The following is a 21,689-nucleotide window of genomic DNA, read 5'->3' on the forward strand; positions in this document are numbered from 1 at the left end:
CATTACAACAAATGAATATGTAACAAATATTCAAGCAAATTAAGTGGGTACAGTGGTTAGTACTTTAATACTTACAGTTAAATATATGAAATACTGAAAAGCTGAAGATTGTTAAAAGAAAGCAGTCTAAATGGGGAGTTCGAGTGACAGTATAAATTGTGAAGGTAAATCCTGAAATCACCCCCAGGATCAGTTCTTATGATGTGCACTGTTTCAAATTTGTTGAGGTTTTACATGCTGTTATTTTGTGTCACAGTGCACACTCTTGTCAACACATTGTGTATCTCCAGTATAGAATGATCATGATTTGGTGCAATTATTGTTGGTTGAATGAGAATTACACAATTGTATCCAGAAACCCAAAAAAAACACAATAAGAGTGTCAATATATCTTGAAGCATGTATTCTGCATAATCACCCCCCAATCTTTTGTAATTCTTTGGTTTCTGTGCTGTCATTTCAGTAATTGCAACCTACTGATGTCAGTGGAAACCCAGGTTTATATCTGCACTCTTTTCAGTTATCTTTATTATTTTCTTGAAATTGTAGGTAATTGTGACCTCATCAAAGTGAGAGATCTTTGATGCTGTGAATGGCCATTTTTTGCTCATTTTACATCCAATCTCAGCACCAAGCACTCCAAAGTTTGTGTGCACATGCAGACCGAACTACTTAACTTTATCCAAACAATGCCCCATACCCTTGGCGTCAGGACAACACCCCTACTGAAGCAGCGTGACAATCTGTTTCCGACAAGAATTGTGACTTTTTTGTACCAAAATTGCTGATTTGGCATCATTGCATGTTGAACTCTGATTTATGCTGAACTCTGATTAGTTTTACACTGCAACCTCAGAACCTCTAAGAATTAGATCAAAATTCTCTACACTTATTTCACTGAGGACCCTTGCAGCCATCGAGATACTTTTCTAATCCTCCTGATAAAATAGTGTGGTGATTTTTTAAAAATATATTGTATCAATCATTTCTAACTAATGTACCAGGCAATTTATTGATTCATCAGTCTATTTGTTAAGTTAGACTTTTTATGGTGTGTTTCACTTCATAGCTGTTCCTATTTAATTATTATAGCCAATAGTAATGCAGTCAGTCTCAATGAACTTATATTAATTGCAAGAGTAGAAGTATGAATTAGTATTTTAATTAGTCAGTTGTCCATGTGTAATTGCCAAGTTATGAAATTCCAAATGAATTGTTGCCAACTTTATGTTAGAGAAAGCTTATTTGCCACCTAATTTATAACAGTGCGAAAGGCTATGGAGAGTACTTTCAGTGTTAAATGTTCCACCATGTGTATTTTTTGAATGAAAGCATCACTGACCTAGTGGAAGATATTTTCAGTTTAATAACCAATGCTCCTTCAGTTTTACAGGCGATGGAGTCATTCCAGATTAGCTGCATGCATTAACAGAGGTAAATGCTTCTGACCAGCTTGGATGGTGATATGTGCCAATCTGGGAAATATTACTGGCAGCTGAGCACTGTTGTGTTTGCAGCTGAAATAAATTGTTGGAAAACAGAATGGTTTTCATTTTACTATTTTTGGCACCAGGTGCAGCCAGCAAGCAATTCCAGATGAGGGGATAAGTTTTACATTCCCATTTTGGGTTAGCAACAAACTGTAATTTGTTCTAAACCTGACAGGAGATGGGAAAATTTGAGTCTGGAGTCGTGACTGTCAGTGTACTCAAGTCAGACTACTGCATCAGCTCCAAAATGGAGCTGAAATCTTTTACTTTTTTTTGGGGGGAATATTTGTTGAGGCTTGAGTTGGAGTGGCAATCTACAACAAGCATTGCTGTGTCTGTTGCTCTTTTAAGTTATCACAGCCCTGAATTTTTATGCTTCATGGAAATTCCAGGGTGCCATAGGAGATCTGATGTATGTGCATTGTTCGTTGATGCAATAATGGATCCACAATATCACCAAGGCTGTGCTGAAGCATGTGCCCTGGTACATGAACTTTGGGACTGAGTTCTTTGAACATCTGATTCCTAAGGTTACACACAAGTGGCCATTCGGAAATCTTCAGTCTCTACTGTGCCTTACGGAAAGAGAAAATGGTATCGTTCAATTAATGTGTGCCGTGAACCTGGGCATCCTCCATATCAATGCCAAATTTTCAGGAAGCTACCATGACTACTAGATTCTGTGGCAGTCCAGCACTGACGATCTGTCCCACATGCATTGCAAGCGAATTGGGTGGTTTTAGAATTTGAGGTATAATCTTTTTGGTGACATCTTCACTCACTTGTTTTCTTTTGTAAGGCATTTTACAGCACCAGGTTATAGTCCAACTGTTTTATTTGAAAATCACAAGCTTTCGGAGGCTTTCTCCTTCGTCAGGTGAGCGAGTGTGGGATTCCATGGAAGGTTACCGCATTTATAGTCAAAGAACAATATCTGGTGATTACAGATAATCTTTCCAACTGCCCGTTGTCAAGGCAATCAAAGTGTTCAGACAGAGTGATGTTACCTACAGGACCACCGAATACACAAACGGCCAGAACAAAAGACAGACAGAGAGAGAGAGAGAAACATTCGAAAGGAAGACAAAGACAGAGAATGACCCGTTGTGTTAAAAACAGATAACTTTTTTTCGCTGGTGGTGTTACGTGTAGCGTGACATGAACCCAAGATCCCGGTTGAGGCCGTCCTCATGGGTGCGGAACTTGGCTATCAATTTCTGTTTGACGATTTTGCGTTGTCGTGTGTCTCGAAGGCTGCCTTGGAGAACACTTACCCGAAGATCGGTGGCTGAATGGCCTTGACTGCTGAAGTGTTCCCCGACTGGGAGGGAACCCTCCTGTCTGGCGATTGTTGCGCGGTGTCCGTTCATCCGTTGTCGCAGTGTCTGCATGGTCTCGCCAATGTACCATGCTCCGGGGCATTCTTTCCTGCAACGTATGAGGTAGACAATGTTGGCCGAGTCACAGGAGTATGAACCATGCACCTGGTGGGTGGTGTCCTCTCGTGTGATGGTGGTGTCTGTGTCGATGATCTGGCATGTCTTGCAGAGGTTGCCGTGGCAGGGTTGTGTGGTGTCGTGTACACTGTTCTCCTGAAAGCTGGGTAATTTGCTGCGAACGATGGTCTGTTTGAGATTGGGTGGCTGTTTGAAGGCGAGTAGTGGAGGTTTGGGGATGGCCATAGCGAGGTGTTCATCGTCATCGATGACATGTTGAAGGCTGCGGAGAACATGGCGTAGTTTCTCCGCTCCGGGGAAGTACTGGACGATGAAGGGTACTCTGTTGGTTGCGTCCCGTGTTAGTCTTCTGAGGAGGTCTATGCGATTTTTCGCTGTGGCCCGTCGGAACTGTCGATCGATGAGTCGAGCGTCATATCCCGTTCTTACGAGGGCGTCTTTCAGCGTCTGTAGGTGTCCATCGCGTTCCTCCTCGTCTGAGCAGATCCTGTGTATTCGCAGGGCCTGTCCATGGGGGATGGCCTCTTTGACGTGGTTAGGGTGGGAGCTGGAAAAGTGGAGCATCGTGAGGTTATCCGTGGGCTTGCGGTAGAGTGAGATGCTGAGGTGCCCGTCTTTGATGGAGATTCGTGTGTCCAAGAAAGAAACTGATTCTGAGGAGTAGTCCATGGTGAGTTTGATGGTGGGATGGAACTTGTTGATGTTATCGTGTAGTCTCTTCAGTGCTTCTTCGCCATGGGTCCATCGGAAGAAAATGTCGTCGATGTATCTGGTGTATAGCGTTGGTTGGAGGTCCTGTGCAGTGAAGAAGTCCAGCTCGAACTTGTGCATGAAAATGTTGGCGTATTGGGGTGCGAATTTGGTCCCCATGGCTGTTCCGTGTGTTTGGGTAAAGAACTGGTTGTCGAAGGTGAAGACATTGTGATCCAGGATGAAGCGGATGAGTTGTAGGATGGCGTCTGGGGATTGGCTGTTGTTTTCTTTTGTTAAGGCACATTGTTTGTCAGCTGTGACTATAGAAACAGAAAGTTATAGAAGAAGAAACAATATTTCAGTGAGCGAGTGGCCCTTGGGAGAGGGTGGAAGAAATTAGCATTGATTCATTCAAATGCAAATTTGATAGATTTCTTCCAGAAAATAACATTTTGGGATACACTATATGAGTAATTTGAGACATGGCAGCTATGTCATCATGACAAAAGGGACCAAGTGGACACGGACAGAGTGTTCACACCAAACAAGGCCCCTGGGAAAATCGACAGAGAGGCCGGGACCTTACCTTTTTGGGTCCTAATCTATTTTGCAGCCCTTCAGCTACACTCCTACTGGACATATGGCTGGAGAGTGCTGGAAAGGCAGTGGACTTTTGGCCCCTATTCCTTTATGTACTGATGGCTCTCCTATGCATTGCTCATTGTAAGTCAGAAGATACATTGTTTAGAGTGGCAGGTCTTAAAGCATGTCTTACAATTTGAGCTTGTTGCTAATGCATTTTACTGATGCCTAATGTGCAAAAAGTTAACTTTTATAGGTAACTCTGTGCTTGCTATGAAACAAAATGTGGCCTTATGCTTGAAATATATCAGCTTGCCACATGGTTCACAATGAACCTTGGTACATTGAAGTACAGAAAATAGTATGGCCTGCACACTTTGTTCTCCAGATTTTTGAATTGCATAGAGAACATCATACTGAAAGACCATATAGTTCAGGCTAAATGCTATTGTAAAAAGTAAAGTAATACAGAAGCAAGAGTAAATGAACAAATAAGTCTAACAACTACAGTACATGACATTACACTGCCTTTTCCCAAAACTATAAAAGTCCCAAACCTGAGCAATTCTCTCCAATAATATCAACTTGTGATGGAAGACTTTACATAGGACTTGAACCTTATAGAGCCACTATTGGCCCCCGATGTTTAATGGCAAGGTGAAATGGGAAATTGAGGAACATAGGGTCCTCGCCTTATATAACTGTCTCTTCTTTGGTTTCCAAGCTGGCAAATGGAAGATTAAAAAAAGGTTTCCTTTACAATTGATCAAAATTGCCCCACTTGCAATTACTTTTTTGCAGTGACAGGTCAGGGACAAAAGGAACTGCATATGAAAACATCAACAAACACAGTTTAGTCAAACAGAATTTGACTTAGTTAGATTTGGATCCACTGCTCAGGTAAGGTTAAATTTATAAGTCTAAAGAGAAAAATCAAGGCTGTAGAACAGAGTAGTGATTTGGGTAAAAACAAGCAGGAAGTGTCAGAGAGTTTAACAGAGGTAATAGGACACTAGGATTCAGGTCACATCAGGGAAAAATACTAAAAAGTTAAAATGAATGCGCTATATCTGAATGCACAAAGCATTTTTAACAAGATAGATGAATTAATGGCAGAAATAGAGATAAATGGGTTTGATCTAATAGCCATTATTAAGATGTGGTTGCAGGGTGAACAAGGTTGGGAACTAAATATTCTAGGGTACTTGACTTTTAGAAAAGGTAGGCAAAATAGGAAAGGGGGGGCAGCAGTGCTGATAATAAAGGATGAGATGAAGGCAGTGGTGAAAAGGGATCTTAGCTCAGAAAGTCAGGATGTAGAATCAGTACAGGTGGAGCTAAGATAGAACAAGGGGCAGAAAACACTGGTGGGTGCAGTTTGTCGGCTCCCTAACAGTAGTTATAGTGTTGAATAGAGTATAAATCAGGAAATTAGAGGAGCATGTAACAAAGGTAATGCAATAATTATGAGGGACTTTAATCTTCATACAGAATGGGCAAACCAAATTGGCAAAAGTAATTTGGAGGACGAATGCATTCGACAGTTTTCGAGAACAGTATGTCAAGGAACCAACTAGGGAACAGGTTATTTTAGATCTAATATTGTGCAAGAGACAGAGTTAATTAGTAATCTTATAGTAAAGGATCCTCTGGGGCAGAGTGATGATAATATAATAGAATTCATATTGAGTTTGAGAGTGATGTCGTTAAGTCCAAAACAAGGGTCTTAAATTTAAACAAGGCCAATTATGTAGGTATGAGGGGCGAGTTGGCTAAGGTAGATTGGGAAATCAGATTGAAAGATATGATGGTAGTTAAGTAATAGCAAACATTTAAAGAAATAATTCATAATTGTCAACAAATATACATTCCCTTGAGGAATAAAAACTCCACAGGAAAAGTGATCTGTCCGTGGCTAACTGGAGAAGTTAAGAATAGTATTAGATTAAAAGAAGAGGCTTATAATATTGCCAAAAAGAGTAGTAAGCCTGAGGATTGGGAAGGTTTTAGAAACCAGCAAAGGATGACCAAGAGATTGATACAGAGAGAAAATAGAATATGAGAGTAAACTAGCAAGAAATATAAAAACAGATTGTAAGAGCTTCTACAAGTATGTAAAAGGGAAGAAATTAGCGAAAGTAAATGTGGGTACCTTTGAGACAGAAGAAATTACAATAGGAAATAAGGAAATGGCAGAGACGTTAAACAAATATTTTGTATCTGTCTTCACAGTAGAAGGCACAAAAAATATACCAGAAATAATGGGGAACCAAGGGTGCAATGAGAGTGAGGAACTTAAAGTAATTAAGGTTATTAAAGAAAAAGTACTGGAGAAATTAATGGGACTGAAAACTGATAAATCCCCTTGACCTGATGGGCTACATCCTAGGGTTTTGAAAGAGATGGCTGCAGGGATAGTGGATGCATTGGTTTTGATCTTCTAGAATTCCCTAGATTCTAGAATGATCCCCTTGGATTGGAAGGTAGCAAATGTAACCCCGCTATTCAAAAAAGGAGGGAAGAGAGAAAGCAGGGAACTATAGGCCAGTTAGCCTGACATCAGTAGTAGGGAAAATGCTAGAATCCATTATTAAAGATGTCGTAACAGGACACTTAGAAAATCATAATATGATTAGGCAGAGTCAACATGATTTTATGAAAGGGAAATCCATTAGAGTTTTTTGAGGGTGTAACTAGCCGGGTAGATAAGGGGGAGCCAGTAGATATGGTATATTTGGATTTTCAAAAGGCATTCGATACGGTGCCACATGATGTTATTACACAAGATTAGGGCTCATGGGATTGGGGGTGATATATTAGCATGGATTGAGGATTGGTTAACGGACAGAAAACGGAGAGGAAGAATAAACGGGTCATTTTTGGGTTGGCAGTTTGTAACTAGTGGGGTGCCGCAAAGATCAGTGCTTGGGCCTCAGCTATTTACAATATATATCAATGTCTTAGATGAGGGGACCAAGTGTAATGTATCCAAGCTGTGAGGAGGACGCAAAGAGGCTGCAAAGAGATATAGACAGGTTAAGTGAATGGGTGAGAAGGTGGCAGATGGACTAAATTGTGGGGAAATGTGAAATTATGCACTGTGGTAGGAAGAGTAGAAAAGCAGAATATTCTTTAAAAGGTGAGAGATTAAGAAATGTTGGTGGTCAGAGGGATTTGGGTGTCCTTGTACATGAATCACAGAAAGTTAACGTGCAGGTACAGCAAGCAATTAGGAAGGCAAATGCTATGTTAGCCTTCATTGGAAGGGTGTTGGAGTATAAGAGTAAAGAAGTTTTGCTGCAGTTATGCAGGGCTTTGGTGAGACCACATCTGGAGTACTGTGTACAGTTTTGGTCTCCTTATCTAAGGATGGATATACTTGTCTTAAAGGGGGTGCAACAAAGGTTCACTAGTTTGATTCCTGGGATGAGAGAGATTGAGTAGAATGGGCCTATATTCTCTGGAGTTTAGAAGAATGAGGGGTGAACTCATTGAAACGTATGAAATTCTTAGAGGTCTTAACAGGGTAGATGCTGAGAGGATGTTTTCCCTGGGCTGGAGAGTCTAGAACTAGAGGTAAAACTCTCAAGATAAGGGAGTGGCCATTTAAGTCCTAGATGACAAATTTCTTCACTCAGAGGGTTGTGAATCTTTGGAATTCTCTATCCCAGATGGCTGTGGATACTCAGTCTTGAGTATATTCATGACTGAGATTGATAGACTTTTGGACACTAAAGAATCAAGGGATATAGGCATAGGGCGGGAAAGTGGAGTTGAGGTAGATGATCATCCATGATCTTATTTAATGGTGGAGCAGGCTCAAGGGGCCTTATGACCTATTCCTGCTCCTATTTCTTGTGGTTCTTGAGCTGGACTAGCTTTTACAGATAACAATGTTGACTCTCCTCACAAATTTGTACATATTATCTGAAGAAACAATCAAATCCTTATGTCCTGACAGAGGACTGTTAACAAGCAATCAATATACACAGCGATGAGTCATCTCCCCTTGAATCAGGCATCTACACTTTGATCGAGGATTTTGTATTTCATACCTTCTCTTACACTCAAATCACGCTTCTGACAGAGGTGCAATTATATACTTCTGTCACTTGGCCAAGCTAAAAACTTATATGAAACTATATAAATTGAAATTGGACATTTTGTGATGGGAATGCTCTGTCCAATATTATTACATAATAATGAATTGCCTATAGTCAGTTGATAAATATTTTTTTAATATACAAGATGGTTAAGGATTTGGGAGACAGACTTCAGAAACTTGCTCCACAGAGCTGCCAAGTGGGCTGAAATTTTGGCTGTATTTATTATATATTGTTACAGTGGGATATATCCTTCCATCCTTTTTATATACATGAAAATAGCAAGATGGAAAAAAGTGTTACAGGAAGTGCATGTGTATACAAGAATTTTATATCCATATAGTCATAGAATTTGAGCCCAAAGTTAACACTAACATCAATCGACTCACTGAATCACGATAAATTAGTGGCTCTTACAATACATGGGATAAAACACTGCATCTTCCAACTCACCATGGGCCATGCTATGGGTGATCCACTTTGTACATTCATAGGATGCATGTGTGGGCTGCCTGTTTTAAAATTCCATTATTTATTTTCCTTGCTCCTTGGGTGGAAGAGTCCAGGACATGGCATGGGGTGTGCAAAGGTCTGGGGCCAGACAGCTCGGTGAAGTACGAGACTATAAACTAGGAGGCAGTGTGACTAGATATAGCAAATTGCTGCTGGGATAAAGAAATAAAGTTGGGAATTATGGCACATTATGGATTTCCTTTTGGTGACTATTAACTTTAAAACAACTCGCGAGGAGTTTCGGGAAAATTAATACTGTAGCATTCTTAAGCCCTGTTCAAAATGATCCACGGTTATGGTTCCAATGCAAAAAGTCCCGAAAGACAACCAATGCTAGGAAGCTAAATATGATCTCCAGTCCATTTTACTGCCATACAGCCTGACACACACACATACATTCTTTATTTATATATGGATAGATAGATATGTATATTTATTGTTACTGCTCCTGGGGGTTGTGGGGAGGTGGGGTGAGGTGGTAGAGTCCATGTCCTGGACTGCTTCACTCCAAGAGTCCAAGAGCAATGAGAATAATTAATAGAATTATGAAACAGGCAGCCTGCACATGCATCCCATAGTGGATCCCATAGCATGGCTCATGGTGAGTAGGAACATGCAATGTTTGATCCCATACATTGTACGCTACATCAGAGCCACAGATTTATGTTGCTTCAGTAAGTTAATTTTATATTTATTTCAGAATGTTGCCCTGCAAGAACTTCTGACTTTCTTTATTGAGCGAGATTTTGCCATGCATAAAAATGACAGCTTCCTGTGTGTGAACCCAGGCTGCAAATGGATAAAATACTCAGGAAATATTGCCTTGGAAGCCAAACACGAGCATTGGGAGCTTAATACAACCCCAAGCCCGAGAGGTAGAGGTAGGCCGCTCTGAGCAAAGGTTTTTACAGAGATTCCGGAGATCAAATAAGTAGGTTTATAGCTAAATGTAATTGTGAGTTTAATTTTTAGATATAGATAATCAGTTCCGAAAATAGCAACATTGCTGTTGAAAGAATTTGGAGAAAATAATTTGATTAATTATTAGTTACATGGTACTTGTTGATTCCTGATAATTTTGAAGAATCAGTAATTTGCTTTTGTGCTTGTTACTTATTGCTAATTGGGAACATTTTCTAACATTTTAATGATTTTAATCTGCTTTTGATTGGTTTATATCTAATTAATTGGATATTCGAGCAAATCAGCATGGTTAATTTATAGTGGTTATGTGAGCCAGTCATAATTATTTGCGGTTTGAAGTGTGGAGCTGCAGACACAGGACCTTTGATTATATCGGTAAATAAAAACAAGAAAAACGATTTCAAATGTGCAGGATGCTTGGTAATACGTAGCCTTGTATTGATCAAAGTGAGAGACATTAGTATGGGGAATGGAAAAATCTACATATACCTTTTGATGGGCCTTTTTTTAATCCAATGGAATAAAATCGCACTTGTCTGGTCTCCCTTTGAGCCCTTGTTGCTCAAATTCCAATCTACAATAAAGGCCTTATTTGTTTTACTGTTGTATCATCAGCGCTCATTCTGCCAGTTCTCAAAATAAACATATTCTGCCTGTCATGTGAATCCTCTACTACAATTTTTTTTCTGCTATAAGGAAAGATCCCTGGCTGCGAGAGCTTTCCGTAGGTTCTGAATGAACTGTAAATCAGTGTCAGGAGATAGTTCCGTAAAAGATTGACGAATCTAGGTGAAATGCCAAGGTTGAATGGAGCAAGAAAGAAAATAAGATTAATGGCTGGAGGTTTCTTGCTGAGAACCTCAAAACTGTGTAGCTCCATTCCCCCTCAGGATTTTAAAGCAGTGGATTGTAGGACTGGAGTTGTGCAATTTACATGATTTTGAAGTCCTGGGAAAGAATGAGTTAGTTTTTTTTTTATTCCTTCATGGGATGAAGGCGTTGCTGGCAAGGCCAGCATTTATTGCCCATCCCTAATTGCCCTTGAGAAGGTGGTGGTGAGCCACCTTCATGAACTGCTGTAGTCCATGTGGTGAAGGTTCTCCCACAGTGCTGTCAGGTAGGGAGTTCCAGGATTTTGAACCAGAGGTGATGATGTGAGTCTTGATTTCATCAAAGTAAGGGTCTATGTTGAGTAAACTTTCTGCACTACAGCAACCATTTTATTTAGTTGCTACCAAGGGGACAGGCTCATGTGGTAGGTATCACTGTTGGAAAATAAAGTGTTCATTTAAAAAAAAATCTTCTTGTGCAGTCAGTCTAGTCCCATCAAAGATAGGTCTCCAAACCATAAAAGTTGCTTTAATGACCTGAGCATGATTCTTAATGGCAGCATAGCCAGCTTCTACCTGTTCTATGGAGCAAGGCGTCATTCACAGAGTAGATCTCTTGTCCACATTTAGTGAGAGAATGGTCCAAGAAATGAGGGAAGAAAAGAGGTAGGAACAACAACTTAAAAAAATGGAATTTCAAAATAATTAAGTCAACTTTGTATATTTGACACCATCAAGGGTGAAACATTCTATCTGTTCCCCTGATATGTATATTCTCATTCTTTTTAGAAAGTTTGTAAAGCAGACATTTCAAAGAAATGAGAACAACTTGTGACTGCTCCAAATCACTTAATGGAAATGTAGTTGGGGACCAAATTAGCATATGGAATTCATTGGTATGAAGTTTGCACACATAATTACTATGTAGCACTCAAAGTCTCCCTGGGTCCTCCTCTAGAAGATTAGAGACTAAGAAATATAATTTCAGATGTGTTATTTTAACCTAATGTTATTACAAAACAGCATTACTGAGCCACTTATGGAAGCACTAAGTACAGCAGGACAATATCTAGCCGCAATTCCATTTCTAAATGGCAACCAATTCACAGTTTATATTGAAGAACTGTGGCGTGTTTTTGTTTTGGGTAAGCTTTCGTGTTCAGTAGTGGGAGGATGTCAGTGCTGGGGAATAGAACAATTTTCCAGTTTTAGACCCAGTGTCAGCATCAGGTACTCCCACACAACGTACGGTATGGATTAAATTTGGCACAAACCTTCCTCTAATTGTTTACTCTGACCTCAACTGCAACAATATGAATTTTCCATTTTCGTATCAGCCAAGCTTGTTTTTCCTTTGAGTAAAATCACAAATTTGGAGTCCATTAGTGCATCATTTCATTGAGGATCTTTACGATTGTTAAAAGTAGGAGGCCTCCATTCTGTCAATCCCCTGGGAATTTAGTTATAAATAGATCCTGAAAACATTATGGCCCGCAGTTTCCACTTTGGGTGCAATCGGCATTTGGGCACAAATTGCTTTGTACAATGTGTGACTTCAAGTGAAAGCAAGAAAGTAACGAGTAATTTGTTTGTTTCTGGTTTTTTTAAGTGTGTATGCTTGTGTACAGTCAAGAATCATACAATAACCTTTGTTAATAGTATGCTAATTTGGGATATACAGGCCCAGAGTTTCCGCTAGATTGCGCTGGCTTTTTCAGCACAATTTGGCCGAATCAGCGCAAAACATCGCGGAATTTTGAATTATGTTGAGTGTAATTTGCGTCCAGCGTAATTCGAGTTTCCGTGATCTTTTGCACTGGCTAAAAAAAAATTGTTGAAATTAGCCCTGCCCACCAAACTGTCCCCCACCCCTGGTGAGTTTCTTCGGATTGCAGCAACCTTTGCTTTAAAATTAAGCTTGTTTTCTTGGCCGCAAAGGCACTAGTAGCCATGGTTTAAACATTTTTAAATAGTTAAAAATATCAATTTACTAAGAAACTGACCAGTGTACACCAATGAAAGTAGGAAATGCTTCAGTAGTTTTTTTCATTGAATTTAAATCAGATCACTCACAGGCAGAGGACCGGACGCCTTTATTAAAAATACTTATTTTTAGTGATGAACCCATTTTCAGCTGTATTAATAAAACTGCACCAGGTTACCACTCTTAAATACATCAATGAATATTTTTGATTGCAAAATAAAACGATTATTCAATGTTAAGCTGCCGAATTGTGCTGATTCATGGCAGATTTTACGTTTGTGATTATGTTAATGCATTTTAGCGGAAACCTGGCGTAAAATGTGCCAGCGCAATTTATGCTGATTGCACCCAAGGCGGAAAATCCAGGCCATTGCGTTTTACAATTCCCAGCTCAGAGACAGCTAATACCATAGTATATTGCAAACTGACACGTAGTTTAGTCGGAAAATTGCTGATTCTGCCTACTCTGTACTCCCTTTCTTCACCCCCCTCCAAATAAACAAATATTTTGAAGAACTTATTAATAAATATTGCATTGAGCAAGTCTGATGACTGCACCTTTGAGTGACCAGCATTAGTGAGGGTTCATTTTGTACTACTTTATTGCAGTTCTATAATAAATGTTGTCCCAGCCTGTGGAATGATTTAGAGTTTTGATGAGATTTAAAATAAGGTTTAACATTCACAAAGTGTTTTGCTCTCCTGTTCTGAAGCACATATTTGCATATTTTGATTGCTAATAACTCATTCAAATGTTCTTTCTTTCAGTTAAAAAGCTGATTGAGCTGAAGTCCCGAGGAGTAAAATTGCTTCCCAGCAAAGACAATCAGAAGTCCTCAGTTTGTAAGTTGCTCTTCATTCTGCATTCCAGCTTAAACTTTGATCTGAAAGAAATCTAAATCATGTGTTTTTTTTAAAACTTTTTTTGTTTTGTTTTTCTACTTTTTTCTTTACCCTCTTTTTGTGGGATTATTGTTCTCTGTCCTAAACAATGAACAGGATGACTCACCCGACAACTCTTCCCCTACTCACTGAGAGGAATTACCTGGGCTTTGCTTGCCCAGTAATGAGCCCAACTCGATTGGAAGCTCATGTTGGTATGAACCAGCATCGTATGAATGAACTGAGCCTTGAAAATACTCATTTCTGTATTGTACAAAAAAAACTGTTTGCAATTCATTGAAGGTAGTGTCACCCAGGCCAGACTGGGAATGCATCATGTAGTTGCTTAACGTCATTGACATTCCCCTCCATTAAACTGAGAAATGGATAAGTTCTTTGACGTTCCGTTTGCCCTCCTTTCTGCCTCTTTAAATTAGACTTTGAAACAATCAAGAACTTGACAAATAGCCAAAATTTATTATTCATAAACATAGCAATGGTGATCAGTTAATCAATGAATAGGGCAGAAAGTTCTGCTGAACATTCAAACATGAGACAGTTATTTCACGAGATTTAATTATCACCAGCAGAAACTGCAACCCTCACGTCTTTTCTGGCTCAATGTTTCCTTTGAATTATGTGATACTCATTCTCAGTGCAGACAAAAGTGCCATCGTAATTCATTAGCTATCCTTCATATTAAGGTCACAAAGTAAATATGGATGAGAAAGGCCATTTGGACCATATTACCTTATCCTTCCAGAAAGACCATACGGTTCCCTCAACCCCATCATGGTATCCAATTTTTTTCATGAATGATTCCAGGGTTCTCACCTTGGCTATTCTACCAGGAAATCCATTCCCTGTGTTGATCGCTTTGTATGAAGAAGAGCTTGCCAACCTCAGTCCCAACTTTGACATTTACTAGTTTGAACCTGAGCCTCCCTGTCCTGTCATGATTTAGTTTGAAGTAATTTTCTGAATCTATCAACTTGTGCTGATTACCACCTTGTATACCTCTGCAAGGTCATCTCTCAATCACTTCCTTCAAAGGCTTAAAAATCCAAGAGTCTCAATTTTTTCTTTATAACTCAGGCCTCTGACATTGGGAATCAGCCTCTTGGCTCTTCTCTGAACTGCCTTCAGGGCCTGAATGTCTCCCTTGTGTCTTCGTGCCCAGAACTGGACACAGTTCTCAAGGTGCAGTGTGACCTGAAGACGATACTATTTGAGCACAGCTTCCTCTGATTTATACTCTACTGTTCTGCCTATATAGTTCAGCATTCTATTTATTTTATTGGATGCTACTCCAACAGTGGTTGGATATTTAGATAATTTGGCCTTGTGTATACAGAGCACAATCTTAAAATTTGCTTATAAAACAAAAGTAGGATATTTGGCAAAGTGAGGTGGACTGTTTTTTTTAAAAAATGAAACTTCGTAGACAGATTAGCAGAATGGGCAGAAAGGTGGAAGATACCATTTAATGTGGATAAGTGTGAGGTAATATATTTTTGGAAGTGAAACAAGGAATGGAACATAGGAACATCGGAAAAGGAGTAGGCCATTCAGCCCCTCGTGCCTGCTCTGCCATTTGATAAGATCATGGCTGATCTGTGATCTAGCTCCATACACCTGCCTTTGGCCCATATCCCTTAATAACTTTGGTTGCCAAAAAGCTATCTATCTCAGATTTAAATTTAGCAATTGAGCTGGTATCAATTGCCGTTTGCGGAAGAGAGTTCCAAACTTCTACCACCCTTTGTGTTTAGAAATGTTTTCTAATCTCACCCCATGAAAGGTCTGGCTCTAATTTTTAGACTGTGCCCCCTACTCCTAGAATCCCCAACCAGCGGAAATAGTTTCTCTCTATCCACCCTATCTGTTCCCCTTAATATCTTAAAAACTTCGATCAGATCACCCCTTAACCTTCTAAACTCCGGAGAATACAACCCCAATTTCTGTAATCTCTCCTCGTAACTTAACCCTTGAAGTCCGGGTATCATTCTAGTAAACCTATGCTGCACTCCCTCCAAGGCCAATATGTCCTTCCGAAGGTGCGGTGCCCAGAACTGCTCATAGTACTCCAGGTGCGGTCTAACCAGGGTTTTGTATAGCTGCAGCATAACCTCTGCCCCCTTGTACTCCAGACCTCTCGATATAAAGGCCAGCATTCCATTTGACTTATTGATTATTTTCTGCACCTGTTCATGACACTTCAATGATCTATGTACCTGAACCCCTGAGTCCTTTGGACATCCACTGTTTTTAACTTTTTACCATTCAGAAAGTGCCCTGTTCTATCCTTTTTTGGTCCCATTTGGATGACCTCACATTTGCCTACATTGAATTCCATTTGCCACAGTTTTGCCCATTCACCTAATCTATCAATATCGCTTTGTAATTTTATGTTTTCATCCACACTGCTTACAATGCCACCAATCTTTGTGTCATCGGCAAACTTAGATATGAGACTTTCTATGCCTTCATCTAAGTTGTTCATAAATATTGTGAATAATTGAGGCCCCAAGACAGGTCCCTGCGGGACTCCACTGGTCACATCCTGCCAATGTGTGTACCCACCCATCATCCCCACTCTCTGTCGCCTTTCGTTCAGCCAATTTCCTAACCAAGTCCATACTTTTCCCTCGATTCCATGGGCTTCTAACTTAGCTAACAGTCTCTTATGTGGGACCTTATCAAATGCCTTCTGGAAGTCCATATAAATAACATCCATTGGCATTCCCCTGACCACTACTTTAGTCACCTCTTCAAAAAGTTCAATCAGGTTTGTCAGGCGCGACCTCCCTTTCACAAATCCATGCTGGCTCTCTCTGATTAACTGAAAATTCTCAAGGTGTTCAGTCACCCTATATTTATGGGAGTATATACTCATTGGAACGAGCTGGGTACGAGTGTAGATAGATAAAGCTATAAAAAAGCCAGAAACATTTAGGATTTTATAAATAAAGACGCGAGTAATAAATTTGCACAAAACATCGAATAGTCCGCTGTTGGAGTACTGTGTTGCAGTTTTGGGCACCCCATTACAGAAAAGACATTAAAGCCATAGAGAGCGTACAGTGTAGATTCACAAGGATGATGCCAGGGTTAGAAAACTATAATTATGAAGAGAGATTTGGATTTCTAGCTGCTGCTTCCACTATAATCTTTTCTTCTGCATCACTGGACAGCGTTTGTTCAGGTTCTGCTGAGTGGCTTCACAAACTTTCTTATGTTTCCTGCTATTTTTATCAACCTTAATCCTACCTCAATTCTAATTTTCTTGGTTTCCTTCAGCAGTTGTCTCCTTTTCCCCAAACACTCTATCTGATTGTATCAGTTTCCATCACTGTCCGCAATGGCTTCTCTTGAGGTCCAATGGTAGCCCATCCATTTTCCTGACCTGCAATAATTCACCTACTGAGTCTGGTAGCATCCACTTGCCATTGATAGCCCCCTCACTTTTGTCTTGCAGGACCCTTCTTTCTAAGACCATAACCACTCCCTTGTGCTTTCTGATCAACATGTAATTTTTGTCTCTTCCCCCCCCCCCCCCATCTATTATTCCCAGTTTTCTCGCACATAAACATCCCACAGACTCCATCCTAATTGTGCTTGTCTCAATTGCTTTCATTTCACTGTCTCATCTCTTTGTTTTCCATCTCTTAATTTTTCTCCTCTTTTAATTGCACATCTCTGAGGTTCTCACTTTTTAGTTTTACTTCTCTAGGTAGCTCGCCTTTTAAATTTTTCTCCATCCAGTGTTTTCCATTTTAAGTTATCCGATGAACCTGGTACCTCAGGCTGTATCAAAGACTCTGGACAGTGGAGCCATCCTCGGCTGAACTGTTCATTAAATCTTTACCTTCAAATACTGACAGTTCCCGATAGAGTCTGTCACCCACTTTCAATCTGTTGTTGATTTCTTGTTCCTCAGTGCCTATGTGCCTTGATGCTGTTAGATTACTTTTGAAGGTCATGAGAGCCCTCCTGACAAGTGACCGCACCTGTTGACTGGAAGTTTGACATTCCCAAGAGAACAAAATCACAATACTCTTTTGGGATTATTTCTGTACTGCTTGTGTATCCTCAAATTTCCCGAGAATGAGAAAGATAACACCATAGGGTTACAAACCCAACATTTGCTCAAATTTGAACACAAAATATTAATTATTTTTCATGGCTGGATTTTCGCTGCTTCTTGCCCAGTTATTCTCAGGCAAATATCACATTTCATGTGTCAGATGGTAGTTATGTGCTAGAATTGAGCCACATAAATCATGACGATTCACTGATAAAGTTGCCCTTTGTCCACTATAAATATGCATGAGCATGAGCTGTATACGAATTTGGAATCAACATATGTCACAACTCATTTTCATACCCTTCACCATTTATCTATCTGCAAGTCAACACTTGTTTGTGTGATTTTTCAGGCTCCAGTGTAAGTACGTCAGCATCGGCTATGTTTATATACTGCTAAGAAGTCATTTGAATATTGCCTTTTTCTAAGGTGGGAGGGTGCCCTTATAAATATATATATTTTTTCTATTTTTCTCTTCTCAGTGGAAATTGGTTTGCTCATTGCCAAGACAGTGGGACTCTTTTTCTCCCTTCTCGGCTTTGTAGTCATCCAGGTTTACTCTGTTGCTAGTACTGTGCGAAAATTCTGTTAGCATTATCTGAACAGTTCATTACGAAACCTATTCTCGGCCAACTCCAGTTCCAAGTTGTCCTTTGTGAGAAATGAAAATGTTCTTTCTCCATTGCGATCATGTATAACAATTTTAAGGATGACTTAACCTGCGCATGTTTAACTGAATACGACTGCAAGCACTGGATGTCAGATCATCACTGATCACTGATCACTTAAGTTGTATTGATATGCCTTTGACCTGATTGCATTGTTGTTAACTAGAAATCAGCTTCAGTGTGCGCAGGAATTAAGATCAAAATTACTTTTTTTAATCAATTGGGATGAAAGTAGACGCTATCACTGATGAAATTTTGCCCATCAGCTTTTGACATTGTTTTAAATCACTGTTAAATGCTACTGAGTGCCTTGCAAAGAATTCAGGGAATGGTTCACTTACTTTTAGATGACTTCAAAATGCAACACTTTTATAATGCCGCACATTTATACTGTGAACTGCTTCCTCCTTAGAACCTGTAGATTTGCCTTTAGAAAGGGAGCCTCAGTCAAGACACCTTTCATGGGAGTGTCTATGTCAAGTCCCTTTTTTAAAAATGTTAATCATAATTCTTTGTAACTGTTAGAGTAAGATTAGTTGTGATGACGAGACTCCCTATTTAATGGATATTGACCACTGGCTTAAATTCCTCAAGATTTTGGAAAACTAAACATTATTGTTTACAAGCCTTGGCTAAGTGGTAGCACTCTCATCTGAGTCAGAAGGTCATGGGTTCAAGCTCCACCCCAGAGACTTGAGCACACAATCTAGGCTGACACTTCAGCGCAGCACTGAGGGAGTGCTGCACATCTTTCGGATGAGATGTTAAACCGAAGCTGCTTCTGCCCCCTTAGGTGGACGTAAAAGATCCCATGACACTATTTGAGGAAGAACAAGGGAGTTCTCCTGGTGTCATGGCTAATATTTATCCCTCAGCCAACATCACGTAAATTGGCTGCTACGTTTCCCTACATTATAACAGTGACTATACTTCAAAAGTACGTCATTGGCTGTAAAGCACTTTGGGGTGTCCTGAGGTCATGACAGGTGCAACATAAATGCAAGTTCTTTCCTTTCTTTCCCTCATTGGTACGTCAATGCTGTCGTGGGCAGGTATATTTTAATCAGAATGCAACTTCATTTTTACTTGAAATTTTCCGGTTCTTAGTTGAACACTGAAAGTGGTGAAATCTGTAAGTTATATCTTCACTAAATTTAAAGAATCTGCCAATCATGATAGCTCTGCACTCATTATTATCTTCTAATGGCCATTCAAGAAACCCTGGCACCATTTTACTTTAAACATCTCCTTTTGTTTTAGTAAGAGAACGATACATAGCTGCAAACAGAACCCTGCCTTTCATTTAATTTTTAAAAGCTTAAATAACTCGCTCACTATTCTGATATCTTTCCATGGGTAATGTTTTTAAACAAAGGAGGTCAGATTTTAAACCTGTGTATAAGTGAAAAAGCAACATCACTGTGTTGGGAAGTTTGTGGGGAATACTCATTTGCCGGACTATCCCGTTCTACAGTTCTGCAGAACATGCAAGCTGTTGGCTTCCAACAAGAATTTAACACCATTTAACAGAATTGTCTTTGTTCTTTTTTTAGTTAAATGTTAAAAATTTCCCAGGCCATGCACAATTAGTGATGCCGTTAGTATCACTGAGTGAATGATCAAGTACTGTGTATATTTCTGAGGCACTTTACCAGACAGTAATCTGGTTTTTAAAAAAAGTATAGTTATATTCTGATTAATATGTACTGTGCATGTGCACTATTGACATACACATAATAAACACAATACCAGCCAGTTCTGCAGATTAAAGGGGTGCTGAAACTGACTTTAGTTCTTGCATCGATCACCCTTTTGTTCCATTTAATTACAGCCTTTTTCAAATAAGAAAAATATCTTTATTATACATCTACTCGGAGAACTTTGTGCATATTTGGCTTCCTTGGTTCCATGACATCTGTGCGGTTGCTGAGATGTAGGGGGTTTAATCCTTTTCCTTTGGTGGTGCACTGGTGGGTGGGTGTAAAATTTAATTGTGCATTATTTTAACATCGCTGTCAGCCCATTTGCTTTACATGGATTCCCGATGGTGTTAAAATAGTGCAGAGTAGAATATTACACGGTGCGCTAACAGAGAAAATTAAATTGCCTTGAATCAATGACATAACCAATAAGTTTGAGTGCCCATAGAAAGTCTGTTCTGATGTTGCAAGGGCAAATTTTACATTGAGACTGTGATTAATGAGTTGCATATTTACCCATATTTCTTGCATTTGAGAGATTTATGCAATAGGTGAGAACTGAATATTCCAAGGAGAGAAGCAAGAAATAGTAAAAAAAAAATGCATAGTGATTAAACAACACGAGTCATTGTTTGATTTATCAGTAAAGGAGTTATCAGAAGCAGGGCTTTAGGGCAATTTTATAATATCCTGTTAATACATTAACGGTCATATTTAGGAGGAATTTTAAGATAGATTACTGGCAAATTGATATTGGTAAAATTTTCATTTGGTTTTATCTATTTTCTTCATAGTAACTCAAGCAGGGATGGCACAAGGATATAATATGTGTCCTGACCCAGGAGTTCCTGAATGGGGTAAAAGAATAGGTTTGGATTTCAGGTAAGAAGCTCCTAGATTGCGATTGGCAGGTTCTCTGCATGGATACATTTACCCTTTGCAATATTTGATCTATGCAATTACTTTGGAACTCTTTTAAGATTGCTTCTGATGTACATCCTGTTCACTTCATTCAAGATGAGAAGAATGCAATAACTGGCAGATAAATAAGGTGCAAAACATTGTAGGTTGAAGGTGTGAAAGACTGATTCACATTATTGCCACAGCAATCTGCACTACATTTGATAGAGTTTGGAACACTGCAGAATATAACACCCCTGACGGTCTGAGTCTTTTTTGTATCTTTGAATATGTGTTCCGACAATAATCTCATAAAATTCCAGGAAAAATATTGCAGTACCAAATGTTTCAAAGTTAAAATTTAATGGATAATAAAGAATTTCATAATCATGTTCAATTTTCTTTGCATGAACTGCATTAAAACAATACAAATTGTGCTGTGGCATTAACACAAATATTGTTGGAATATGATTTCCTGTCATTAGCCAAGAGAGATTTCCAGAGCATGAGGGAGAAATCAGAATGTGAGAACTTCTATCACAGTCACCCACTTTCTAATGGCCAACAGTAGAGCATCAGTGGCAGATACGTGGGAACAGGTCATCGGCCCGTCATTCCACAGTAGAAATGAGGCATGGCAAAGAAAAACGAGAAGGATGAAAATTATATGACAATTTTAAAATAAAATTTGGATTGAAAATTCTGATAAAATCCTCAGAAGCGTGATCTGATGGGGAAAACTGTTGAAAAGCATCCAGCTCATGAAAGAAAAAAAGAGATTGAACTATTGATTTGTAAATTTAAGGTGGATTAAAACACTGATACTTGTAAAACAGCCACAGTTCAGTTGCAGTTTCTATTTTTAACCCTTTTACA

The 21,689-nt window shown here is 39.3% G+C and overlaps 1 protein-coding gene across 1 annotated transcript in view; it reads left to right on the forward strand.

The window, feature by feature from the left end:
* csmd2 (CUB and Sushi multiple domains 2) overlaps positions 1-21,689 on the forward strand; it is a 1,323,345-nt gene that overhangs the window by 842,930 nt on the left and 458,726 nt on the right. The window contains exons 7-8 of the mRNA XM_068006939.1: positions 13,345-13,419; positions 20,708-20,795. Of these exons, the coding sequence (XP_067863040.1) occupies positions 13,345-13,419; positions 20,708-20,795 (163 nt within the window). The remainder of the gene's footprint in view (positions 1-13,344; positions 13,420-20,707; positions 20,796-21,689) is intronic.

The sequence above is a fragment of the Heptranchias perlo genome, chromosome 26 (genome assembly GCF_035084215.1).
Source record: "Heptranchias perlo isolate sHepPer1 chromosome 26, sHepPer1.hap1, whole genome shotgun sequence".
NCBI classification, from domain to species: Eukaryota; Metazoa; Chordata; class Chondrichthyes; order Hexanchiformes; family Hexanchidae; genus Heptranchias; species Heptranchias perlo.